Source organism: Mytilus edulis, chromosome 14 (assembly GCF_963676685.1).
Source record: "Mytilus edulis chromosome 14, xbMytEdul2.2, whole genome shotgun sequence".
Taxonomy (NCBI): domain Eukaryota; kingdom Metazoa; phylum Mollusca; class Bivalvia; order Mytilida; family Mytilidae; genus Mytilus; species Mytilus edulis.
Window position 1 is genome coordinate 58,375,462 of NC_092357.1, and position 25,793 is coordinate 58,401,254.

Below are 25,793 nucleotides of genomic sequence, written 5' to 3' on the forward strand. Positions count from 1 at the left end.
CCTTCGTAATTAATTCCATTTTTCATGTGCATATATTTGAAGCTGGTATATTAAGTGAAGGATAAATATTTCTTCACAAAAAAGTTTTGATGGAATACAATTTTTAGCATTTATTTTGATATTTTGTTTTAAATTCGCACTTGCAATCTTGTAGTAAATTAATTGTGTATGTATATTTGGAATAAAAATCAAAATCTGGTCTGTGTATCTAATACTAAAGGAGGTGTTTCAGTTACGGTAATGTAGACCTAGACTTATTCTCATCAGGTAATCCTAACCTATATGTTTCCTTTCTTGTAATACTTAGAATGGTTTGAATTAGGTTTCACTAATGGGATACTCAAATAACTATACTGAAATCAATCGGGTCCTGGACCAATCCATATATACTTCATTTTAAGGTTAAAATATTACCTAATTCTATTCACGTGTAAATGTTCCACTGAATAGAGGGGCAATATGTATATAAACCCCTTTTATTGTTATAGTATCGCATTAAATGAGTGAGATCAAACAGTAAATAAGTTGAAAAATTAAATAAAATTGAAAATGGAAATGGGGAATGTGTCAAAGAGACAACAACCCGACAAAAGAGTAGAACACAGATGAAAGCCACCAATGGGTCTTCAACACAGGAAAAAACACGGCACTTGAAGACGTCTCAAAATGAAAATCAAACACAACAAGAATGCTTCCACAGTACACGGATGCCCCACTCGCACTATCATTTTCTGTGTTTCAAACGACCGTGAAATTGGGATAAAATTTAAATTTTGGTATTAAATTAGAAAGATCATATTATAGGGAACATGTGTACTAAGTTTCAAGTTGATCGGACTCCAACTTCATCAAAAACTACCTTGACCAAAAACTTTAATCTGATATGTTAAAGACGGACGGGCAAAAATATACCATAAGATTTCCTTTGAGCAGGCGTATAATAAGGTGGAGGGGTGTTCTTATCCCATATTGTCTAATTTGCTTCATGAAATTTTTTATAAAAAAAAATGTTTAAATATTGAGGAGATTTTGTTTTATCATCAAATCAAATTTATCAAAAAAATGTGAAAATTACAAAGAATATTCATTTCTTATCAAAATTAATCTTCAAAATGACAATATTTATTAATCTATTCTACATTTCAAAAAAAATGAAAATTAATAAAAATTATTCATAACTTTATTTTATATTCCTTTAACTGGATTTGAAGATGATTGATAAAAACAGTGACTTGATTGTCAAAATCTTATGAAGAATAAACATACACAGATAATGTTACTTGTAGCAGAAATATTTATTTTTCAAATAAAGACAGAAAATGCCAAAATGTTGACTCTTTATCAGATAATATATGTGTAACATCTGTTGTCAGTTTAATGGGAAGAGTTATATATAAATTTCAAGGACTTCAAACTGTGAACCTAATCAGTTGTGAATTTTGAGATTCCCTCAAATCTGAGGGCATTCTTCTAGCTGTACTATAAAAGAGGGACGAAAGATACCAAAGGGACAGTCAAACTCATAAATCTAAAACAAACTGACAACGCCATAGCTAAAAATGAAAAAAAAACAAACAGAAAAACAATAGTACACATGACACAACATAGAAAACTAAAGAATAAACAACACGTATTCGTATATTTACTCGATTGTTACCACGGACACTACAAGATCATGCATTCACCCTGCAGAGTCATGTTGTATGTACTATTTTGAATTAAGTGATATAAAACATCATATCATACATTCAATACAAAATTATATCGAACTAAACATTCAACTGCATTAAAAAAGCTTATTTTTGGCGCCTTTTACAATCTGATGAATAATTTATCACATTAAAATATTGTGAATTTATGAACATACAATGTCACGATGTTATTGGCAGAAACATGCAATATGTTTACTCACGTACGCATGCTTCTTACTGAATAGACAGTATTTTTCGACGTTGCATATTGTGTACTAAAACTAACTTAGTGTAATTAGATTAACTGACTGCAACATGCTTCATGTAAGAATGTATAAATAAAATTAGCTAAATACAAAATGGCAAACATAGATAATAACACCAAAGGTACTGGAACACCAGAATTCGCAATCGTTTGTACTTCGCAAGTAACATCTTAAAATTGATTTCGAGTTACATATGTTTATTTCAAAAACATGTTTGTATGGAATGCTATGAACATAATGTTCAATCAACTATCGTATTGTTGTAAATTTTGTTATTGTTCAAACACTACTTGTAACTTCCCATGGATCACAATAGTTCACTCTCTGGTTTGCAATGTTTTGCTGACGTGCTTTTGTACCCTCAGTTGTCAGTTTGAAGTTCATCCGTAACGTTTCTGGTCGTACAGTCGTCCTTCGATCATTTACAACACAAATTGGTCTTGTCTTTTTTGCAGATAATCGAGCTTTGACTTTGCAGCCGAGCACTATTAGCCAAATCATGAGCGTTATTAAACTAACGACTATGATATATATATGTACACCATTTTGTACACCGACAGAATTATAGACCTACAGAAAAAAACATGGATACTTATTGAGTAAAAAAACCTTCATAAAAATTTACAAATATATTCTTCAACATATTGAATAAATACTTCGAATTCCCTCTGTCTATTCAATTAGTAGTTTGGTTAATTTAAAAAAAAAGCCACAGACATAAGGCGATGAGTGTCAATTAGAAAACTCTCCAACAGAGTCAAACTGACACAAAACGGTAAATCCATAGGTTACCATGCGTGATCTATCAATGACTAAAACAGTGGACGAGATTACTACACAATGTATGCATTTCTTATGTGTCGAGTATTGCTAAGTATAAAAAGATACCAATGAAAAATTCAAACTTATCTGTCCAGTGTCAAACAAAGAAAATCCCAAGAAGCAATCATCAGTATTCCAAACACAACATCAACTCTTACAGACTAAGAATCAGTTACCATAACACAACTGGTGGTGCGTCGGAAGTGTTAACAGACCCATCCCGTCGTGTCCTATACAATATATAAATAAGTATTTTTAGTGATAAGGCATCACACAATTATATTATCAGGATTTGATTATCACACATTATTTAGACCTAAGACATTGCAAGACATCACCAAATTAATAAGACATCGATCAAATACATAATCTAACCTTGAAACGTAATCAAGTACGAAATGTTTAAACGGAAGTGGATAACCAAAATCGTTACCGGTATAAACAACGAAGAATTGAAAAATGTAAAGGCATAAACAAACAACAACAATAATTTAAACTAAAGCAAGGGCAACATACCCCCATTGAAATAAAATGTCATGTGATCTTGTATGCTCCTTTATGGTAGGCAGACCCTGTGTTTTTTCTCACGTAAGAATAAATTCATAAGTAAAATTATGTAGGTCACTTTTTTGGAAAGAGATCTTGGCTGTAAAACAGATATTCAATATCCGAAGGACAAAAGATACCAGAGGGACATTCAAACTCAGCGTTCGAAAATGCATTGACAATGCCATGGCTCAAAAAAGACGACCGGACAAATATTTAACCACCCGACCCAATAAAGAAAAATAAAGACTTTGCAACACGAACCCCATCAAATACTAGGGGTGGTCCGAAAAGGGTGAGCAGATCCTGCTTATTATGTAGCACCTGTAGTAGTTTTCATGTCATAACGGTTACATGGGTAAACCTAATCATGATTACTTGCAGCACATTTGATTTATCGTTTTGTTTTTTAATCATACATATAGTCCAAGTAACAGTTATGTATATTTAAAACAAAATCACAAGCAAATTACATCTTAGTTAATTGCTTTACTTAACTTCTGTGTAGTCATTTTACTCCTTAATACGTTTGTTTTGTGTTAATGTTATCCACATTGAAAAGTCGTAAATAAACAAATATTTAACTATCAATTGTAGATTTTAATCTTGTTATGAATACCAATCATTTTACTCTTTCATTACACACAATTGATAGTATGCACGGAACATTTAGAAACATTGAACTCATTTGATATCAATTTAAATGTTATGTTTTGTCCAGTGACAGTTGATTCTATTTGCTCACACTGAATCCTTATTCGCAACTTTTAACTTACCAGTCTGCTGTTTAGCGCGATTCTACCAAATAAAACCTACTATGTGATTGGGAGCATCCTGAAATACACATTCGCAGTCGTCTTCGCTTTCAAGAAGTCTAATTTGTGAACCTGTACATCGGCCTGAACATGATTGTCGGTGATCCCAATATGGACATTTGAAAAAACATTCTAGATATAGAAAAAACACAAAAGATAAACAGAACATGATAACAATATACAAGTCAAACAAAATAGAATATCCGGATGTGGTCAGCATTGTATCAGTTTATAACATAGAAAATATTACATTATTCATTATGGTATTCTTATTTAAAAGCATCCTTGTTTGACACGAGTGTCTATGAAATAAAATTCCTCAAGTACTTCAATATACTTACACCCCTAGTTTTTGGTTGGGTCAGTGTTGTTAATTCTTTAGTTTACTATGTTGCGTCGTGTGTACTATTGTTTCCTTTTCATTTATAGCAATGGCGTTGTCAGTTTATTTTCGATTTATGAGTTTGACTGTCTCTCTGGTATCTTTCGTCCCCCTTTTACACGTGTGACGTCTATATCTGTAGAAGGTGTAATGTGTTTTGGCCGCAAGCTGTGTTAAAGGTCTAGTTATTCTAGTAATCATGATGACAATAATGTATATTGTATATTCATTTCAGCTGGGTATTCGAATCCGGTGGAGATATAAGACAACTCTCAGTCAAAAAATAAAACGGTTTTATACATAACGGAGGGTTTGGGTGGGGTTAAATGAATAAAGAATAATGTCCTTAAAAATTGAAGATTAGAGAATAACGGGCAAAATGAAGATTACAAAAATGCGTAGTCAAATTTTTTGAAGATTAGAGGAAAAAGAGGTTATTTTTTTGAAGATTAGAGAAAAAAGGGGTGAGAATTAAATGTTCACAAAATATCAGACTTCCATACCCCATCCAGACCCTCATAACGAGTTGTCTATACCATTTTTAATCACATGTGTACTGCAAATGTAATATATACTGTTGTCTACTTTGCATTATTTTTAATATCCATGTTACACAGTCATGTTTTGATGATTATTTTAACTTCGATACAAGTAGACATTACGGAAAAGAGTATTATTATGAAGAATTGGACTGTTGGATTTCATATTTTTATTGCTGAAGAAAATTACCTCCATTGTATGTAGGATAACATTCTGTGGAGTATACTTTATAACAATATGAGCAACACGTTGTTCGATTCATAAGATATCTAAAATGGAAGGACATGCTCCGTTCTTAATGAGATGCTCATAAATATTCATAACATGTTCAGAACGAGGCTATATTCGGTCACTTAAGTAAACAATATGGCGGCAAATGACAGCGAAAAACTAACAGAGCGTACTTCTACGAAGGATTTGACTTGTTTATCGGCCATCAATTTTAGCTTTGTCGAGTCTGTTGTAAAATCAGGAAGTAGGAGTCAGGGAGACAAAGAAATATCAAAGGGATATAAGTATTTCAGCGAGAAGTACATATTTAATATTTCAGGTATTTGTCCTTCACTTTTGGCGCCGATTCCTCATTTTTAACCCTTCTTAATGTCATATTGTTTCAATATAGTACACACTAAATTTTAAAATAATGAACGATCTGTTTGTCTACGCAGGCACGTTGGATCCCTGTATTTTTTTTTAATAAACTAACTATTTAAAATGACATCAAATATATCAGTAAACAAACCGCAACTGAATTTCTATTCCTCTATACAGATGTTTACTTTTTAGAAGAAAAAAAACTTTTAATACATGCGTTCAATTATGTTTGACACAATTCAATATAGAGTCTGACATGTTATTCCAAGATTTGTCACTTTAAGCAGTACTTTATTTTCATATTTACTCAACATATTTTTTTAGTCTGTACCTGTATTTGATAAGTTTGTGTATCGTAGATAATGTGAACATTAGAAGGAATCGTCTGATATTGCCACATGCATCGACAAAAGCATTACAATACATGTATTCACCAGAAACTATTATGTTGATTGGTGATGAATGTCATATTTCTAATTATTTCAAAACGTGTATGCATATAAACTCTATGTATAATTTTAAAACTTCAGTTTCTTTACGCATTTTGAAATGCTTAACAGTAAAATAGATTGCAACTATGTTGATTATCACAAAACGACTTACATGTTTGATTGCGATGTCAGTTTAAAATTGGACTTTGTTGTTTTTGAATCACTAATTTCCATTAAAACTATCAGAAATATACAAATCTTCTTGATACCACACCGTTTCATTTTTTTATTATGTAGAAATTAGTAAAATGTAACTATAATAATATACTATGAACACTCATTCCCTCTTCAACAAGGAAATAAACGCATCCGGAATCCATTAAGTTACTTTTTTAACTTTTTGTTAGGATTATTTCATAATTAATTCTCAAACTGAGTACAAATTGCTTGTCAGAGGCAACTTGTAAAGTAATTACAAAGGTTGGTAATGTATAATAAAAATAACCATACTGATTTCGATCTTTTTTTTTGTTGTTGAGTATTTTATACTTCTCACACAGCCAAACTGGCGCCTTTTTCAATATATAGTGCTTGAAAAAGTTATACAGTCTTCACATTAATGTACACTAATAAACACTTGTGGTGTCATAAATGGATAGCAAATTAACACATCTGACGAGCATTAGGCTTAGGCATATACATGTATACAAAATGTTGTATTTAAAGTTTAAAAATACATAGCGCGTTCAGTCTTTACGTTCTTTATAATATTTTAAAAAGGAAATGAGGTAATATGAAGAGGTCTATTATTTGATCCTCTTTACTTCCGTTTACTTTTCTCATCATGTCATAGTTTGTTTACAAACATGTCGAAACATATATCATGTATCATTAGACAAAGGGTAAATTGATTTACTCTGCTTATAGATTTTGCTGTTTGTTCTATTTTAATATATTACATAATAGAATACAAATGTATTTCCTCCTCCACTGGAATCAAAATAAGTCTGGGTAGGTTCACATATGTCTTTTGTTTAAATTGTGTGACCCAGAAAACATTGTCTAAAATTATCAAAGGTTGTATTATATACATGAATAGTGGCTCTGTCCGACCAAATTGTCAGCGTACTTTGATAAATTGAATAAAATGTGTAAAGCATTAACCATGAGATGGATCCAATAGAAACTGCTAACTATTAATCTAATGGAAAAATCACTATGTAAAAGCAAAATGAGCACTTGAAAAGAGATTGTTCGAATGAATACTAATTTCATAAATACTTCCTTAACTATTTAATCATCATTCACGTGTCACATTAATATTTTGTTTTTATTATTTGAAGTATTTCCCTTTTTGACTTGAATGAATTATAGGTCAATGTATGGCCTTCAACACAGAGCCTTGGCTTACACCGAACAACAAGCTATAAAGGGCCCAAAAACTACTAGTGTAAAACCATTCAGACGGAAAAACCAACGGACTAATCTATATAAAAAACGAGAAACGAAAAACACGTATAAATTACATAAACAAACTACAACTACTGTAAATCAGATTCCTGACTTAGACATTCTAACAGCACCTACATACGAGGTATATATCTCCCAATTGATACGATATTCCCGTGCTTGCATTTCCTATCATGATTTTCTTGATGGAAGGTTGCTGCTCACAAGGAAGCTGTTAAACCAAGAGTTCCTAATGGTGAAGTTGAAATCATCCCTTCGTAAATTTTACGGACGCCATCACGAGTTGGTTGACCGTTATGGAACAACTGTTTCACAAATGATATCGGATATGTTCCTTACGTCGTAACTACAATCCCCTTCACTTTCATGAATGAGACTTACCAAAGTAGACTATTAAACGGATTTGATATCACATAAGCAACACGATGGGTGTCACATGTAGAGCAGGATCTGCTAACCCTTCCGGAGCACCTTAGATCACCCCTCGTTTTTCATGGGGTTCATGTTGTTAAATCTTTAGTTTTCTATTTTGTGTCATGTGTACTATTGTTTGTCTTTTTCATTTAAAGCCATGGCGTTGTCAGTTTATTTTAGATTTATCAGTTTGACTGTCCTTTTGGTATCTTTCGTCCCTCTTTTAGGACAGGTGCAAACATTTGCAGCGGGATTAAACGTTTTAATGGTACCAAACCTTCTCCCTTTTTCTGAAACAATAGCATAACATCACAACATAGACAAACACACGATAAAATATCAATTGGCAGGCTTTACTCAATCAAAAAACGTAGAATAACACACTATGAACGAAAACAATTCTTGCTTTCTTCTAGAATTTCTATTGTTACGTCATAAAAGTGAGGAAAATGTCTGATGATGTTACATAGAAAAAAACACATCTTTTTGTAGGCAGTTCGAAAAGAAGGAGTAGGATTTCTGCATATCGTCTAAAAAGAAACATATTCCACCACTAAACCTCGTGCAATATGATATGTATCCACTATCGGCAGTAAAGTTATATTATTTAAAACGCTTGTCGAGTCTCGCTTGTAAATCTACAAAAATGTATCTGTCTTGAGTGGATTAGTATGGTATCACACTCGACACTATGGTAGAATTTGATAAGCGAGAAAAAAGGAATTAAGATAAATGTTCAAAATTGTTGTGTATTTTAGGTTATAATTAATACGATAACTTACCACAACAGGTCTTACAACAAGTACCACTTTCGGATCAATTTCCCATTTTGTCCTCATACTCATTTAAGCTTGTACAGTCGAAATCGGGAGTTTTACAGTTGCAATCTACTTTAGCTGTTAAACAATATAAAATGTGTTATCTTAATTAACAGGTATTTATTTCATGACTTGTGTCTATTTCTTTACAATCTAGATCACTTCTTTCTTTTTTTAAATAGCAATAATTGCGGTCTTAGAAGAATATTTCCTGACGAAGCAGTAACAATCGTGAAATTTTCTGATTTTTTTTATTTTAAAAAAGTGACATGTTAATAACGTTTACTCGCACATAACGTGTTTTAAAAAGAATGTTAAATGTCGACTATATCATACAAAGGGTGAGATATTTCTTACATACCATTATATGTGGGAGGCTCGCAACATCTGTTATCATTGCAAAGTGGTCGAATGCCTGTATCTTGTTCATTGACATCACACACAGGTTTACTTTCTCCGTTTTTAGCTTTACACTGAGAATACTGAAGCGTATCTTAGAATAGTAAGAAAGACAAGACAATGTACATATAAATTATTAAATGAGCTACACTATTTTTAGGATTCCTCGCCAAAAAAAAAATACAATTACAAATATCTTACATTTAGTCTTCGTGGATTTTTTCATTAAACATTTAAACCTCAGAATATTGTTAGTCTTTTTTATTATCTTCAAAAACACATCTGCTTTTGAGTTTATTGTCTTGTAAAAAAAATGTCCGTTATTTTCATTTATTCTAAGAAACTACCGCGTTCGTGATGATATCAATATTATCGAATAAAGATAAATCGACGGTGGCCTTAATCTGTGTTCTACTCCGTTGTCGAGGTTTTGTCTCTTCGATAAATTACAAATTTTCGATTCATCATTTTATACTTATTATGTGATTGAATAACCTTTTTCGGGGGTATAACTAAAATTCGTTCGTCATGTTAATTCGGTTGTTGGACTGTACTATGTAATGCACGAAAAAAGTTTTTTTTTATCAACGACCTAAAATCAACCAACAGTAAAATGTGTATGCGGTTTACAAACCTGTACATGTAGGTTTTTAGCAACATCTATAACTATGACGGCAACATGAACCTGTGTCTTCTTCATCTACATCACACGTTTGTATACACATTCCATTTCCAGCTTTACATTGACGTGTATCTAGATATGAAAAGTTGATACAAATGTTATTTCTATTTTTACCATGAATACCTGATTTAGTCAAAGAAAATAAAAGAAATAGCGTTATACCTTATTGTAACACTGTGTCTACCCCTTGCTGGCTAACTGTTAGTTATAACACTGTGTCTACCCCTTCCTGGTTAACTGTTAGTTATAACACTGTGTCTACCCCCTGCTGGTTAACTGTTAGTTATAACATTGTGACTACCCCCTGCAGGTTAATTGTTAGTTATAACACTGTGTCTACACCCCTGCTGGTTAACTGTTAATTTATAACATTGTGTCTACCCCCTGCTGGTTAATTGTTAGTTATAACAATGTGTCTACACCCCTGGGGCCGGTTGTTCAACTTGTCGTTAAGTCTAACGCTGTCGTTAAAATATGCTAACGCTTCGTTAAAATTTAACGCATGGTTAATCCTGTTGTTCATCTCTACGTTAGATTTAACGCAACGTTAAACTGTCGATAACTTCCGTAAAATCTAACGCTGCTATAGACCATCGTTAAATACTTAACAAAGCGTTTTAATTGATAAAATGGCTGCTCTGTTAATGATACCTAGGCAAAGAAAAGAGAGAATCTTCAGAGGAATGGTTTCACATCTAAACAATTTGACTGACAATGAAATGATGATAAGATATAGGTTTGGAAGAGACTCTATAGCCTACATATGCAATATTGTGGGTGATAAATTGAGAAGATCTACAGCAAAAGATACTGCTCTAACAGTGGAGCAACAAGTATGCATAGCCTTGAGGTGTTATGCCTCTGGGTCATTTTTACAAGTAATTGGAGATACAATGGGCTACGACAAAGCAACTGTATCTAGAGCAGTGAATGATGTTACCAATGCTTTACTTGATGTGAAAGACAACTTCATCCAGTGGCCAAAAGACATCAATTCTAAAAACAGGATGAAGTGTGGTTTCCACAGACAAATGAACTTCCCAAATGTTTTGGGGTGCATTGATTGCACACACATCAAGATACAAGGGCCATCAGAGGACGAGGCAGCTTTTGTCAACAGAAAGGGGTTCCATAGTGTGAACATGCAGGCTGTGTGTGATTACGAAGGTACTTATTTAATTTGTTTATATCCTCTTCGTCTGTTTATTTGTTTACCTTTGTTATTATCTCCCTTAAAATTTCTCGTCAGTAAGTGAACAATTCGGCCCTCGATCTTATACGACCCAAATATTACAAGTGATCGATCGACGATCGGGTCATTGTGTGCTATCTTTTCCAATAAGACCGCGCACTTGTCACTCCAAACAGTGTGGTTATTTGTGCCACTTATTTATATGTGCTATTTCTAATCTTTACAATGTTGGTAAAGGGATGCATAAATTTCTGTTGTATTTTTTCTGTACGGGATCGGGTGTTAAATTAAGCTCGAGATTTCAGGAATGAAACCTTTTCGGGATTTCGGGAATTCTTTTTTGAATTTCTGGATCTCGTGATTTTGTGTTTTTAAGCACAGGATTTCGGGATCCAGACCACCCTTTAATTGAAAAAAATATATATTATTAACTGGAGTCCCGATAAAGTTCCTATACCCCCTGACCTCTTATTAGTCACAAGTAGCAGTAAGTAAGTAAGTAAGTAAATTTTATTTAGAGTCGGCATATATATACATAATAACAAGAAAACATGAGCTCTGGTGAGCTCTTTAACCAACTATCACATAAAAAATCATGCAGCATCATGCAAATACTACCAAATAAAACTGATAAAACATGCAATATAATGAAAGCAACTCTATTTGATTTGTGAGCCTCCAGAGTCAAAGCTCATGTGGCAAGCGCCTCTATGTGCATTGAAGCGGGGGTATCAGCAAATCACTTGAAGATCATAAAATATAACAGACTAAAAGCATAAAAACAATAAATAAATAAATATAAGCACTAGCATTTAATGGCAGATATATTTAAAAAAATGCATAAAAAGCAGAGCAAAAGGCCATTATAAAAAGAAAGAAAGAAATTTCAGCTTTGAGACAGCACTGGGTGGAAACGACATGAACTGCAGAAGCATTTTTGACCCCCACACCAGGAATTTATATAATTCCTTAACTGGTTAAAACGTCATGAGTCTAGCCTCATTAGGAAGTGAGTTCCATACTTGTGCTGCCTCAAATCTAAAGGATCTTTTACAATAACTGGAGGTTCTAGGTCTAGGTACCTCAGCAGTGTTTACATACCTGAAATTATATGAATTGTTTTTTATTACAACTAAATCTTGAATAAATAAAGGACATTTTTTATTAATTATTTTAAAGGTCTCCAAGGCAATTGAGCGTATTCTACGAGTTTTTAGTGATGGAAGGTTCGAAATCTGCAGGAGTGTTTCGTATGAGCTCTGATGGTCTTCATAAATAAATCGAAGCGCTCGTTCTTGTATTTTTTCTATTGTTCTGGTATTTTGTTCCCCACAGAAATGCCAAGTCAAAGGACAGTAACTAAAGTTCGACATAATAAAAGAGTGGTAAATTGTGAGCTTACTCAGTTTGTTTAGATGTTTCCCAATTCTTTTCAAAACATTTAATTGCCTTGCAGCCTTTTTACAAATATTTGAAATATGTAAATTAAAGTTTAATTTAAAATCAATCGTAACTCCAAGTAGTTTCACCTCATCCTCACATGATATAGAAATACCATTCAAATCAAACACAATCTTTTTATCATGTGTTTTTTTGCCAAGAGAGATAGCTTGACATTTCCCTGGGTTGGCCTGCATTTTATTGGAAGAAAACCACTGTATTAAATAATTGCTGTCTTCCTCAAGAGCAGAAATAGCAATAGACTGAGTGACCTTTATTCAAGCTGCAGTTAACTGTAACATTAATTAGTACTCTGCATATAATTAAATTAGTTAAATATTTTTTCAGGGAAATTTACCAATATATCTGCTAACTGGCCAGGGTCAACCCATGATTCCCACATCTTCAACACATCAAACCTATGTCACTACCTGGAGACAAACATCAGAGGACTTGCAGACGGTTTGATACTAGGAGACAGCGGGTATGCATGTCGCCCTTTTCTCATGACACCATATCTAAATCCCAGAGAAAGACATCAGCAAAGATTTAATAGAGCACACTCCAGTACAAGATCCATTATTGAAAGGGCTTTTGGAATCTTAAAGAGAAGATTTCATGTTTTACACTCTGAGGTAAAAATAATTAAGGAATACTGTAACAAAAATTGGTCATAGTTTATTTATTTCGATGTGAAATTCCAGTTGTCTTTCCTTATTAATTGTGCTTCTATATGTATACAAGTTTCTCCATAGTTGGAGCACCATCTATTACTAAAAACACCCCTAAAATTGGTATAGTCTTGATTTTCACCCCTTCAAGTATAATGGACCGTTCCATATCATAGTATATAAACCAGCTCAAGACAGAGAAACTTTGTCAGTTTTATGTGGACCATTGAAGAGTTAACTTCTAGGATTAAATATTCCAACTGGTAAGTAGAGTGGCTTTAGTGATTCAAAGGATATAAATTATAGTGTTTGGATTTATATGTGAATATTTCGAATAGTGATTGTGTTATAAAGTGAACTTATAATAATATTGTGGAAGTGTTTAAGTGAAAGTGCACTGTGTTTAATCTTACCAGTTTGGAATATATTCATTTTGTTCGGATTCATAGTGATAATTAGTGTGTGAGTTGAGCTGTGTTCATATACATTCCTTGTGCATTGAAGCATTGTGCAAGTGTTATTGTGTCACTGTGTTATAGTGGTTTATTGAATATTCAAAGGTGATATTACAAATTGGTGAATATTGTTAATAGATGTTGTATATATGTGATAATGTGTTTATACGTTTTGTGTGATATAAATTGATGCATGTTGCATAGTAATCCGTTGGTGACATTGTGTAATTAAGTGTCTGATGCATGTTGCATAGTGATATATTAGTGACATTGTGAATACTCAGGCTTAATACATGTTGCAAAGTGATTGCATAGTGACATTGTGTGTATATATTCTATAATAAGGCATTGTGTTTATACAAAGTGAATGAGGAACTTCACCTTGTAATTTAGTTTATGTGCATTGTGTAGCTTATATATTTGACATTGTGAATTCATTTAAGAGTGTGTTAATTGTTTTAAATAGGACAACTTGTTGTGGTGCAAAATTGGAAAGGAGACATTTAAGTTTGAAGCACTTGTAGCGGATATCAAAGCCGAAGGAATACTTGGACTAGATTTTCTTAAGGCAAACAAATGCGTATTGGACGTTGTGTCTGAAAGGCTTTTTCTAGGGGAATCTGAGATACAATTAATATTTGAGGGACCCTTAGGTTGCTATCGGGTTGTGTCATCAGAAACAGTTAGTATTCCCCCATCTTCAGAAGTTGTGGTAAACGGAAAGGTATGTTTTCCTGGGGGATATAATCTAAATAGTTTTGAGGGTGTTATTGAACCATCGGAAAACAGTGCGAAAAACGATGGGCCCTTGATAGTTAGAACTTTAGTAAAAGTTAATGAATGTGTTCCTGTTAGGTTACTGAATATGAAGCAAGACTCGCAAGTTGTGTACCAGGGTTCAACAATTGGACAAGTACATAAGATTGAATCTGTTTGTGAAAACACCCATTCGGATTTGAAAAACAAGCAATCATTTGAACTTCGCTCGGATCTGAAGGCTTTATATGAGAAGGCTTGTGAGAATTTAGACGAACAACAAAGTGATCAGTTAAAAGTACTTATCAGGAAATATGAAGGTTTATTTGCTGAATCTGATAAGGAGTTAGGCCACACTAATCTTGTAAAACATAGAATCAATACTGGGAATGCACAACCAGTTGAAGAACCTCCTAGGCGCGCTCCAGTGCATTTACGACAGGAAGTGGATAAGAACATTGATGATATGCTAAAAAAAGGAGTTATTGAACCATCTAATAGTCCTTGGGCATCAGGTGTTGTTTTAGTAAAGAAAAAGGACGGATCTTATCGCTTCTGTGTTGATTATCGGAGATTGAAAAGGTAACGGTAAAAGATGCATATCCTCTCCCTCGTATTGACGATTCCCTGGAACAACTTGCCGGCAGTGCCTGGTTCTCAACGCTGGACTTATGTTCAGGCTACTGGCAAGTGGAAATGCACCCTGATGATAGTTACAAAACAGCTTTCGCTACAAGACGAGGCTTGTTTCAATTCAAAGTCATGCCCTTTGGTCTATGCTGTGCACCCAGTACATTTGAAAGATTGATGGAAACAGTTCTTGCAGGGTTGCAATGGGACATTTGTTTAGTTTACTTAGACGATGTAATTGTAGCTGCAAAAACATTTAGTGACATGTTAGTTAATCTTGATCGAGTATTTGAAAAGCTAGGTTCAGCTGGTCTTAAGCTTAAAGCAAAGAAATGTTCTTTGTGTGCAAAAGAGGTATTATTTTTGGGACATGTAATATCAGAAAAGGGGATCGCCACAGATCCCTCAAAAATTGACGTTGTGAAAAACTGGCCAATCCCAAGCAATGTGACTGAAATACGTTCGTTTTTGGGACTATGCAGTTATTATAGACGGTATATACAAAACTTTGCAAGTATAGCCCGGTGCTTACACGTTCTTACAGAAAAAGGAAAACCCTATATATGGAGTGTTAAATGCCAGGAATCTTTTGACATTTTGAAAAACCACCTGATAAAAGCCCCGATTCTGGCACATCCTGAATTCACAAAAGATTTCATTTTAGATACAGACGCCAGTAATGAATCAATTGGTGCCGTTTTATCACAACTCAATGATCAAGGATCTGAAGTTGTGATAGGTTATGCTAGCCGAACATTAAGCAAGGCTGAAAGACGTTACTGTGTAACAAGAAAAGAACTCCTTGCAGTTGTAAACTTTGTAAAACATTATAAACACTATCTTTACGGGAGGAGATTCGTAGTTAGGACCGATCATGGCTCCTTACGCTGGCTTATGCAGTTCAAAAATCCAGAGGGTCAGTTAGCTCGCTGGTTAGAAGTCCTTAGTGAGTATGAAATACAAATAGTACATCGTCCAGGTGTTCAACATAGAAATGCCGATTCTCTAAGTCGAATACCCTGTAAACAGTGTGGTTATTTTTCCAACTGGGACGAAACACATGAGAAAACGGAAGCAAGTGTCTGCGTTTTAACGGACACCTCAGACGAATATAAGGATGATCAATCCCATCTCGAAGAATTACAAAACAAGGACAAAGATCTGCTTTACATAAAGAATTGTTTACGAAATCAAAGACGTCCCATGTTTAGTGAAGTATCTGGTAAGGGTTTTGTTGTTCGAAGCTTGTGGTCTCAGTGGGAGAATCTGCAACTAGAAGACGAAATTCTATTCCGGAATTATGAGAGTGAAAAAGAGAAAAATCGACGACAAGTAGTTCTACCGTTTACAGAACGAAGAAATGTTCTTCAGCGATGTCATGATGATAAAACATCAGGACATTTGGGTACAAGAAAAACATTAGAAAAAATACGACTTACCTTTTACTGGCCTGGATTACAATCAGATGTAAGATTGTACATCAGGGGTTGTGACTTTTGCTCTAGAAAGAAACGACCAATTCCAACAAAAAGGGCACCAATGGGAATAGTTCAAAGCAGTTTCCCAATGGAGAGAATAGCGACAGACATACTTGGGGAATTACCAGAAACAAAGAATGGAAACAAGTATATCCTCGTTGTGTCAGACTATTTCTCAAAATGGACAGAGAGTGTTCCGATGCCAAATATGGAGGCTGAAACGGTAGTAAAACTGATAGTTGAAGAAGTAATAACAAGTTTTGGAATGCCAGCATACATTCATTCCGATCAGGGACGACAGTGCGAGAGCAACTTGTTTCATGAAATGTGCAGGGTTTTAAACATAAAGAAAACAAGAACAACCCCATATCACCCCCAATCAGACGGGATGGTGGAGAAATTCAATGGAACACTTGCAAAAATGTTGAGTGCATATGTGAACGACAATCATGACGACTGGGACGAATATCTACCTTATGTCATGATGGCATATCGCAGTGCAGAACATGAGACAACAGGTTATACGCCGAACTACTTGATGTTTGGTAGAGAAGTTTCAACTCCACTTGACATTATGTACGAGATGCCACAGGCACAAAAAGAAATACCAACCAATAAGTGGGCTTGGAAAATGAAAGAAAGGATGGAAAGTGCTCATTCAATAATACGAAGGAATACAGAGACAGCAATGCGTAGACAAAAGAGATATCACGACTTAAAGCTGTCATGGCAAAAGTTTGAAAAGGATGACGAAGTGTACGTTTATTTTCCTGTGAGAAAAGTGGACGATCACCGAAGTTTACTTCATTTTGGAGAGGTCCATATAAGATAATAGATCAGTGTACAGAAGTTACATACAGAGTCAACTGTGCTTATAGAGGAAAAGAGCAGGTAATTCATGTTGATAGAATCCGCAAGAAGAATATGCAAAGGCTCCGAGACGAGGCAACAGAAAGTGAGAACGGTCGGGAACGAGAACCAATTAACGATGTATGTAGTACGGAAGGTTGGGGAAACATGCAAAATGAAGAAGAGATTGTGCCAAGTGACTTAGGAACAAAGTGTTTGGAAGAAAGTAGTCATGAGCCTGAAAGGAGAAGGCGTTGTAAACCTGTATGGATGAAAGATTACTGTGTTGATTAGGCGTTCAGGTGTATCATAAGTGTATATAAAAGTTAGTTTTCATGATGTACATAAAATTGTGTGTACATAGACTTAAATGGGAGTCCGTCGGATGGGGACGTTAAATCCGAGGCCCCATGTACAGGAACATGTCACGCCCTGTGCATGTAAAAGACCCCTCCTGCAGATTTCGTTAAGAGTAGGCTCATTGGGGCCGCTGCAGAGGCAAAATTTGTTAGTGACCTTCGTACTTTATTCTTTGTCAGTGACGCTCAAAATTACAGACGTTAATAGGAAAAAGGTTTATGTTGGAAACAAGGATATTTTGAAGTAGGGAATTTTAAAAAGTTTTATTCGGACAAAAGGAAAAATCCTGTGAATAGTGTTTGTGTATAAGAAGAAAGTTTAATGTGTTTGATATGGCTGACAGGAATTAGGACATAGGTAGACTTTGTTTCTACGGGTTGTGCCTTGTGATGTCATCAGTTAAGACCTGATGGACAAAAGGGGTAGCCTGACGTTGTGGTCAGAAGATATGTCCAATGGAAATAGTGACTGCACTATGGTAAGAGTTTGGGTATGAAAAATGACCAATTTGATAGATGTTTTATCAGCATGTCAGATGTATTCAAGGAGTCATGCGAGGACGCATGATTTTTGAGGCGTGGGTAGTGTAACAAAAATTGGTCATAGTTTATTTATTTCGATGTGAAATTCCAGTTGTCTTTCCTTATTAATTGTGCTTCTATATGTATACAAGTTTCTCCATAGTTGGAGCACCATCTATTACTAAAAACACCCCTAAAATTGGTATAGTCTTGATTTTCACCCCTTCAAGTATAATAGACCGTTCCATATCATAGTATATAAACCAGCTCAAGACAGAGAAACTTTGTCAGTTTTGTGTGGACCATTGAAGAGTTAACTTCTAGGATTAAATATTCCAACTGGTAAGTAGAGTGGCTTTAGTGATTCAAAGGATATAAATTATAGTGTTTGGATTTATATGTGAATATTTCGAATAGTGATTGTGTTATAAAGTGAACTTATAATAATAAGTTATTGTACAGTGAAAGTACAAGGTGTATACTTGCTTGTGTTGCAAGTTGTTATATTGTGGACGTGTATTAGTGAGAATACATTGTGAAATCTTGCTGGTGTTGCAAGTTGTTATATTGTGGAAGTGTTTAAGTGAAAGTGCACTGTGTTTAATCTTACCAGTTTGGAATATATTCATTTTGTTCGGATTCATAGTGATAATTAGTGTGTGAGTTGAGCTGTGTTCATATACATTCCTTGTGCATTGAAGCATTGTACAAGTGTTATTGTGTCACTGTGTTATAGTGGTTTATTGAATATTCAAAGGTGATATTACAAATTGGTGAATATTGTTAATAGATGTTGTATATATGTGATAATGTGTTTATACGTTTTGTGTGATATAAATTGATGCATGTTGCATAGTAATCCGTTGGTGACATTGTGTAATTAAGTGTCTGATGCATGTTGCATAGTGATATATTAGTGACATTGTGAATACTCAGGCTTAATACATGTTGCAAAGTGATTGCATAGTGACATTGTGTGTGTATATATTCTATATAAGGCATTGTGTTTATACAAAGTGAATGAGGAACTTCACCTTGTAATTTAGTTTATGTGCATTGTGTAGCTTATATATTTGACATTGTGAATTCATTTAAGAGTGTGTTAATTGTTTTAAATAGGACAACTTGTTGTGGTGCAAATTTAAGTTGAACACTTGAAATCCTGATTTATTCAGATACGGATCCATTGATCGCACGGTTACACGTTACAATACTTTGAAATATGATAACAAAAAAGTGGTTTGATTGTCAATGACCAGAGACCAAATTACTTGGAAGTTAACATCGATAGGTAACTGTACAGCCTTCAACAATGAGATAATCCTATAAAGTGATGCTAAAATGGTTAATTAACTTCAGCAGTTTCATACAAAAAATGCCAAAAAAAACTTCAGCCATGAAGAAAAAAATATATTGAGTAAAAAGGGACACAAAAAAGAAACTAATTATAAAAAGGATACTAATTAGGGAGGTACCATTTATTGTTTGAGGGGGATGGCTAGTATGAAAAATACCTTTTTATTTTCACACTGTCATACATAAATTGTCATCCTGCCTCTTTTTTTACTCGAAACTCTTGATCTGACTTTTTTTAATTTCATACAAGCGACACTATCCCCATAACAACTAAATGGTAGCTCTGTTAAACTAGATACAATTGTTAAAGAAAGAGCCGCAGTTAATAGGGGTTATATTGAACCTGTTATTTAAGTAACTATCGGTATTGGTTTTTTTTTTAATGCAGTGCAAATAATAATTAACATAGTATTTTTTTGTTAAAATGGATATCTGCATGGGTAATTTTCCAGGAGACAATATTGTAGATGGGAATACACTTCTGAAACAGTTTTTTTTTAATTGAAAGATATCTTCCTGCCCATAATTATGAAATTATAAATTTCAGGTCAGAATGAAACCAGAAAAAGTCTGTCGAGTCCGTCGAGTGTTTGGTGCTTGTGCTGTTCTACATAACATAGCGTTAACAAGGAATGAACCTTTGGAAGACGTTTGTGGTGTACATGTTTAGCAAGACCAACCAGTGCAAGTTCAGAATTTTGAAGGAGAACAGGATGGTAGACACATGAGGGGGCATATCGCAAGAGTTTTCTTCAACTGAAATAAATGTTTAATACACAAGAGTCTTCATTTTTTTTTATCAAATATATGTTTTCTCAAAACACATGCATTCGAGATGTTGAATTGAAGGCTTAGCAAATAATGAATTCATAAATACACTTGCGGTAATATGAGTTATTGGCACAACGAAGTGTCGGTCGTCACGCTTTTGTAACATCATCTCATTGTTAATTGTACACTGAATGAAATTTTACCCCAAGGCTTGACTAAGGTATACATTTATGGTCATCCTTTGGATTTCTTTTCACTTTGTCGCAAAGTGGGTCTTCCATAGACTGTTGGGCAGTATTGCACCATTTTGAATAATTTTCTAGCAAATCTATTGGGTATCAAATCCTTAGTCAATTATCATCATTGTTTTATACATAGCAATGTAAAGAATTTTTTGTTATGACAGCGAGTGAGATTGCGAATTTAAATCCAGCATTGGCAGGTGCCCTCTAATCCTTGATGATTATTGACTAAATGAAAATTTCTGGCCCATCCACATTTTACAGTGTTGAGATTGCGTCCCCTTCGGTATATTTGACAAAATAAAAAGGACCTATTCCAGTGGCACTTCTATGTATACAAATCTCACTGTATAACCCTCCCCCTTTTTATCCACATTTTTTTTTCACCCATATCCCACCAAGTTTAACACCAACTATATATATTTATTTTCCAAATCTAGACGACCAACAAAAGATGATTATTAAAAGTGTTAAAATCTAGGCCTTTACGAGCGTATGCCACGATCGAATTTAAGGTACGGGTTAGCCAGGGTCCGAGAAACATCGTCCTGTCGGCTACAAATCAAAGGGAAATAACAGCAAGGAGGTTCTTTCATGGATAAACGAAAAGATGAACTGAACATGTTTTGTTCCTATCTATCATTACAATATTGTCACATGGCAATATTTGAAATCATATTTCGCTATAAAAATGTGTGTCATGAGGTAATAAGGCTCAAAAACAAATATATTCATTAGCATGCTGAGCGTCTATCAAGGTTAATATTTAGGACGTAAATACTAGAATGCAGACGACATAAATAATTGACCAAATGAATTGAAATACTTATTATTCACTGAGTAAAACTGAATATAGCCGAATGCCAATTAAATACTAAGCTTACACGTTATTAAAGATTAATAAATCAGCTAAATACCTGTCAAATTTTGTTTATGAACACAAAGTTTCATGAAATCGGAGAGAAAAATTAATAGCATTTAAAGATTTATTATTTTTACATATTCACAAAAGAGTATAAATTAGTTACTGATACATACCAAGTACACTTTCAACTCCTTCAAGACCTTTGAAAGAAGCTGAGTCTTTACAAAGGTCTATTGTTCTTTCAATGGCCAGACTCATTTTTGTTGGCTGTGGACCACCACCAGTAGCCCTCTGCTCTTTGCTACGGTTGTTAAAAACCTTCTTAGCCTCCTTCTTGGTGTTAGCCCACTTGTCTTTGCAGTCTTTGGGAGACATGTTGGCAACACCCAATGCACGAACCAAGATGGAAATTCTGCTCCAGACAGCAGTCTTTCTGGAATTGGTTATACCATCCCCAAACTTTTCATTAATTACTTTGTAATTCTTTTGCACTTGGTCTTGAATTACATTTACTTTTTCTTGGGTGAAATTAGGTTTTCTGTCCCTTTGTGTTTTAGCAGAAGACTTGTCAGCCATGTTGAAGTAAATATTAACAAACCAATGCATTGTGGGTAAAATAGAATAATCTCTAAACTTTAGTTAAATATTTAACGAGTGGTTAAATTATTTAACGTCATCGTTAACTAACGACGGCGTTAAACCAAGTAGAACAACACCATTTTAATCATGGGTTAAGTAACGATACGTTAGAGTATTTAACGACACGTTAAATTTAACGCTTACGTTAAGTTAACGACAAGTTGAGCAACCGGGCCCAGGTGGTTAACTATAAGTTATAACCCTGTGTCTACATCCCTGCTCGTTAATTGTTAGTTATAACACTGTGTCTACCCCTTCCTGGTTAACTGTTAGTTATAACACTGTGTCTACCCCTTCCTGGTTAACTGTTAGTTATAACACTGTGTCTACCCTCTGCTGGTTAACTGTTAGTTATAACATTGTGACTACCCCTTGCAGGTTAATTGTTAGTTATAACATTGTGTCTACCCCCTGCTGGTAATTGTTAGCTGTAAAACTGTGTCTACACCCCTGGTGGTTAACTGTTAGTTAAAACACTGTGTCTACACCCCTGCTCGTTAATTGTTAGTTATAACACTGTGTCTACCCCTTCCTGGTTAACTGTTGGTTATAACACTGTGTCTACTCCCTGCTTGTTAACTCTTAGTTGTAACACTGTGTCTACCACCCTACTGGTTAACTGTTAGTTCTAACAATGTGTCTACCACCCTACTGGTTAACTGTTAGTTATATCACTGTGTCTACCCCCTCATGGTTTACTGTTAGTAATAACACTATATCTACCTCTGCTGGTTAACTGTTATGTATAACACTGTGTCTACCCCCTGTTGGTTAAATGTTAGTTATAACACTGTGTATAACCCCCTGCTGCTTAACTGTTAGTTATACAACAGTGTCTACCACCCTAGGGGTTAACTGTTAGTTATAACACTGTGTATACCCCCTGCTTGTTAACTGTTAGTTGTAACACACTGTCTACCCCCTGCTGGTGAACTGTTAGATATAACACTGTGTCTACCCCCTGCTTGTTAACTGTTAGTTGTAACACTGTGTCTACCACCCAAATGGTTAACTGTTAGTTATAACACTGTGTCTACCCCCTGCTGGTTAACTGTTAGTTATAACACTGTGTCTACCCCCTGCTGGTTAACTGTTAGTTATAACACTGTTCCCCCTGCTGGTTATCTGTTAGTTATAACATTGTGTCTACACCCCTGCTGGTTAATTCTAAGTTATAACACAATGTGACTTCTGTTCTCGTATTTTCCTCGTGTTATTCCTAATTGAAAAACTGTGATTAACCCTCCCCCTGGCTGGTTGACTGCTAGTTATAACACAGTTTCTACCCCCTGCTGGTTAACTGTTAGTTATAACACTGTGTCTACTCTGCTGGTTAACTGTTAGTTATAAAACAGTGTCTATCCCAGCTGGTTAACTGTTAGTTATAACACTGTGTCTACCCCCTGCTTGGTAATTGTTAGTTGTAACACTGTGTCTACCACCCTACTGGTTAACCGTTAGTTATAAAACTGTGTCTACACCCTGCTGGTTAACTGTTAGTTATAACACTGTGTCTACCCCTGCTGGTTAACTGTTATGTATAACACTGTGTCTACCCTGCTGGTTAACTGTTATGTATAACACTGTGTCTATCCCCTACTGGTGAAATGTTAGTTATAACATTGTGTCTATCCCCTGCTTATTAACTGGTAGTTATAAAACAGTGTCTACTCCCAGCTGGTTCACTGTTAGTTATAACACTGTGTCTACCCCCTGCTTGTTAACTGTTAGTTGTAGCACTGTGTCTACCATCCTACTGGTTAACGGTTAGTTATAGCACTGTGTCTAACCCCTGCTGGTTAACTGTTAGTTATAACACTGTGTCTTCCCCTGCTGGTTAACTGTTAGTTATAACACTGTGTCAACCCCCCTGCTGGTTAACTGTTAGTTATAACATTGTGTCTACACCCCTGCTTGTTAACTGTTACTTGTAACGCTGTGTGTACCACCCTACTGGCTAACTGTAAGTTACAACAATGTGTCTACACCCTGCTGGATTACTGTTAGTTATAACACTGTGTCTACTGTGCTGGTTAACTGTTAGTTATAACACTGTGTCTATCCCCTGCTGAATTACTGCTAGTTATAACACAATGTGACTGCTGTCCTCGTTTTTACATGTTTACTTATTATGTCTTTTAGTTTTGTTCACAAATCCTTGTCATAATAATGGATTTATGTGTGACTGTTATGCAAGTAAAATGTTTAGTTAGCTATAAAACTAAGTTTAATCTATCATGTTTAACTGTTTTTAATCAGGAATATGACAGTTCATATCCATTCGTTTGATGTTTTTGAGTTTTTCATTTCGACATTTCCTAAACGACTTTCCTTTTCAATTTGATCCAGCCAACCTATATTTTTCATTATTGGTCAGTTTTGTAGCTTTTGATATGTACAATAAGATCAAACAGAAGTAAATTGAGTTTAAAAAATATAAAAAGAATATATTAGAATTTAAATATAACACTCAAGATCAAGACAACAACAGTTTACCGATTTTCAAAACTCATGTATACTGCACTTGTTCTATTTGAGCAGTCGGAATGCATTGACTGTATATTTCTATGTCATATACAGTCACTGACCCGATATCACTTTTCCACATGAATATCTAAATAAAAAATGCCGAAATAATATTTAGTTCTTCATACGACCTCTTCAACCTGTTCTCGTTTCCAATGCATACAACGATTCCGGGATTGACCCAACCTTGTTTCTTTTGCAATTATTAGAAAAACATATTTCATTTGTTAATATTTTTTGTTTGCAACCTATAAATCATTATATTTTATGCTTTTGGTTGATATTTAAGTCCATACTCAAACGATTTCGTTCACCATCGAGTGTGAGTAAATAATATGTACATTTCATTGTGTTGTATATTTCTCCACAAGCATGATGTGAGGCCTTTTTAAAGGGGATTTTTCTTAATATTTATATCAAATAAATAACAACGCATTAAACAACAATTGAACAGTATAAAGACAATAATAGTGCATTGACTTGACATATCCACGATATAAGGATGAGGCTTAGAAACGGGGAAATGCGAGGCTGTGTCAAGTCAATGCACTATTATTGTCTATATATGAATCCGATAACATTGATGATTGGGTTAGATTAATCACCATAGACAAACAGTCTGTGTACATCGTCATTTGAACTCTAGTGAACATGTTTCTTATTGGTAACCGCTTTTGGTATATGCTTTTTCAACCTGTCTTAAAAAATCATACAGCCAAACTAATCAATATAAGAACAAGGGATGATCGTCAATGAGAATACAGTGAAAGTACTTTTATTCGTGGGGTACCATTTTTCGTGGATTTCGTGGATGACTTTATCCACGAATTTAAGTGTCCAACGAAATAAAACAACCATTGTCCAAATCAAGACATGGAAAGAATGTATGATAGAAGAACACCGACCCCAAGAAAAACCGGTGGAGATCTCGTGTGTCCAGGAAGGTTAAGATATCCTGCTCCACATGGGGCTCTGTTTACAACATGTATACATTCTAACAGACACAATATTGATCTAGTTCAATTAGCGGTACTTTACCCTCGCCTCTGATTGGACAATTACAGATAAGTTGATTGTCCTCTTCAGATTTTTAACATGGAGGATAGGTGATGATTTAACTTCGATTATCGATATTTAATGTTGTCAGCAGTTGTTTTATAACAAGGTAGTTT

The 25,793-nt window shown here is 34.6% G+C and overlaps 2 protein-coding genes and 2 long non-coding RNA genes across 5 annotated transcripts; 2 read left to right on the forward strand and 2 right to left on the reverse strand.

Moving 5' to 3' along the window:
• Positions 1–2,133: 2,133 nt before the first annotated feature.
• Positions 2,134–9,270, reverse strand: LOC139502711 (uncharacterized). Of its 2 annotated transcripts, XR_011658916.1 has the most exons (5): positions 9,151–9,270; positions 8,754–8,867; positions 5,252–5,331; positions 4,142–4,272; positions 2,134–2,527 (listed from the first exon to the last, which is right to left on the reverse strand). It is a non-coding gene; the product is annotated as an uncharacterized lncRNA (long non-coding RNA). The 2 variants fall into 2 exon arrangements; XR_011658915.1 differs by lacking the exons at positions 2,134–2,527; positions 8,754–8,867; positions 9,151–9,270 and adding an exon at positions 6,260–6,426.
• A 1,229-nt stretch (positions 9,271–10,499) lies between these two features.
• On the forward strand, positions 10,500–11,126 carry LOC139504332 (putative nuclease HARBI1). Its single transcript, XM_071294402.1, has one exon. It carries the CDS (start codon positions 10,500–10,502, stop codon positions 11,124–11,126), a length of 627 nt encoding a protein of 208 aa, XP_071150503.1.
• A 1,659-nt stretch (positions 11,127–12,785) lies between these two features.
• LOC139503781 (uncharacterized) lies at positions 12,786–20,358 on the forward strand. Its single transcript, XR_011659191.1, has 2 exons — positions 12,786–13,137; positions 20,126–20,358. It is a non-coding gene; the product is annotated as an uncharacterized lncRNA (long non-coding RNA).
• Positions 20,359–21,615: 1,257 nt separating this feature from the next.
• On the reverse strand, positions 21,616–22,032 carry LOC139504333 (t-SNARE domain-containing protein 1-like). The gene has a single exon (XM_071294403.1). It carries the CDS (start codon positions 22,030–22,032, stop codon positions 21,616–21,618), a length of 417 nt encoding a protein of 138 aa, XP_071150504.1.
• Positions 22,033–25,793: the final 3,761 nt, after the last annotated feature.